We start from the raw sequence: 1,462 nt of genomic DNA, 5'->3' as shown, positions 1-1,462 counted from the left end.
AGTCAAGCAAAGAAAGGCAAGAATGAAGAAAAAAAAGAAAGGGAAGTTGCAAATAGAAATAAGGAAAAGCCGGATGACGCAAGCAACCGATCAAATACATAATAGAAACGGTTAACTGTTTAGGTGCATTCATTCCCCAAAATGTGTGATTGCCTATCTGTTAAGCCCTGATCGCTAACAAGTTTGTTGTTGTCGTCAAGTAACAGGCAGGTGGTTAGTTTGTGGCATTCTGGCAACTCACCCATACAACACCCGTTCCAAAAACAAAGTGCTCATGGCCAACCAGGGACTTGATGCGAGTGTCATCGATCTTTCGAGAGAGGGGGAAGAGTTGGATGTCAATACGATGAAAGAAGAGATGTATAAGTTGAAGCAGCAGATGGCCGAAATGTACCGGGCCTGGGCAAAAGGGCAACCACCACCAGCTTACCCTGCCAACCCTGCCTTCATCCCGCCATTGGCTCAGTCACCGGATCATCCTGCCACCGATACATCCCCGGGCTTTCCCATTTACCAACACTACCAGAGCACAACTTCTCAAACACCACCAGCTCCACCACCCAAACCAGTTCCGTACCCTCCTCCACCAGCCACTCCTGTCTTCGTGGCACCCCCTCCCGCTATACTCCATAGATCCTCCAGCGAGCCTTTGTTCCAAGCTCACGATAACCAATATTACCCCCCGGAGCCCACTTTCAAAGCTCCAGAACCCTATTCCTACACTCCTCATTTTGATCTCTCGGCGGAAACTGAGAAGCCTCCTAAAAATCCCAAGCAGGAGGAGATGATTAGGAAAGTCAAGAGTATAGAGCAATCCTTCAGGAATATGCAGGGGCTCGGTGGACAAGTAAGCGTGGCATATAAGGACCTGTGTCTGTTCCCAGATATCCAATTACCAGCAGGGTTCAAGTTGCCCATGTTTGATTTATATGACGGACACGGTGATCCAGTGGCACACCTGAGAGGTTTTTATAGCAAGATGAGAGGGGCAGGCGGGAGAGACGAACTTCTAATGGCGTACTTCAGTCAAAGTTTAAGTGGTTCAGCTTTGGAATGGTACACCCGGCAAGATCATGGTCGGTGGTACACATGGGACGATCTGGCCCAAGCCTTCGCATGCCATTTTCAGTACAATCTTAAAATTGTTCCAGACCGCTTGTCATTGATCGGAATTGAGAAGAAGCCAGGGGAGAGCTTCAGAGAATATAGCTTCCGTAGGAGATAGCAAGCAGCGAGGGTTGACCCTCCGATGAAAGAGAGTGAAATGGTTGATTACTTCCTGCAGGCCTTAGAGCCCACTTATTTCGGTCACTTGGTGTCAGCAGTAGGGAAATCTTTTAATGAAGTAGTGAAAATGGGAAGCATGGTAGAGGAGGGACTCAAATCTAACAAAATCATGAGTTATTCAACAATTAAGGCGACCTCCCAGGCTACTCAAAGCGGCACTGGAGGAGTATTGGGA

General features: G+C 48.0%; 1 protein-coding gene across 1 annotated transcript; it reads left to right on the top strand.

The window, feature by feature from the left end:
- Positions 389-1,225, top strand: LOC109233524 (leucine-rich repeat extensin-like protein 3). The gene is made up of 2 exons (XM_019399413.1): positions 389-796; positions 1,130-1,225. The coding sequence occupies exons 1-2, from the start codon at positions 389-391 to the stop codon at positions 1,223-1,225; spliced, it is 504 nt and encodes a 167-aa protein (XP_019254958.1).

Source organism: Nicotiana attenuata, chromosome 10 (assembly GCF_001879085.1).
Source record: "Nicotiana attenuata strain UT chromosome 10, NIATTr2, whole genome shotgun sequence".
Classification (NCBI taxonomy): Eukaryota; Viridiplantae; Streptophyta; class Magnoliopsida; order Solanales; family Solanaceae; genus Nicotiana; species Nicotiana attenuata.
The sequence above is the reverse complement of the archived record's forward strand: the minus strand, read 5'-3'. Positions and strand labels throughout refer to the sequence as shown.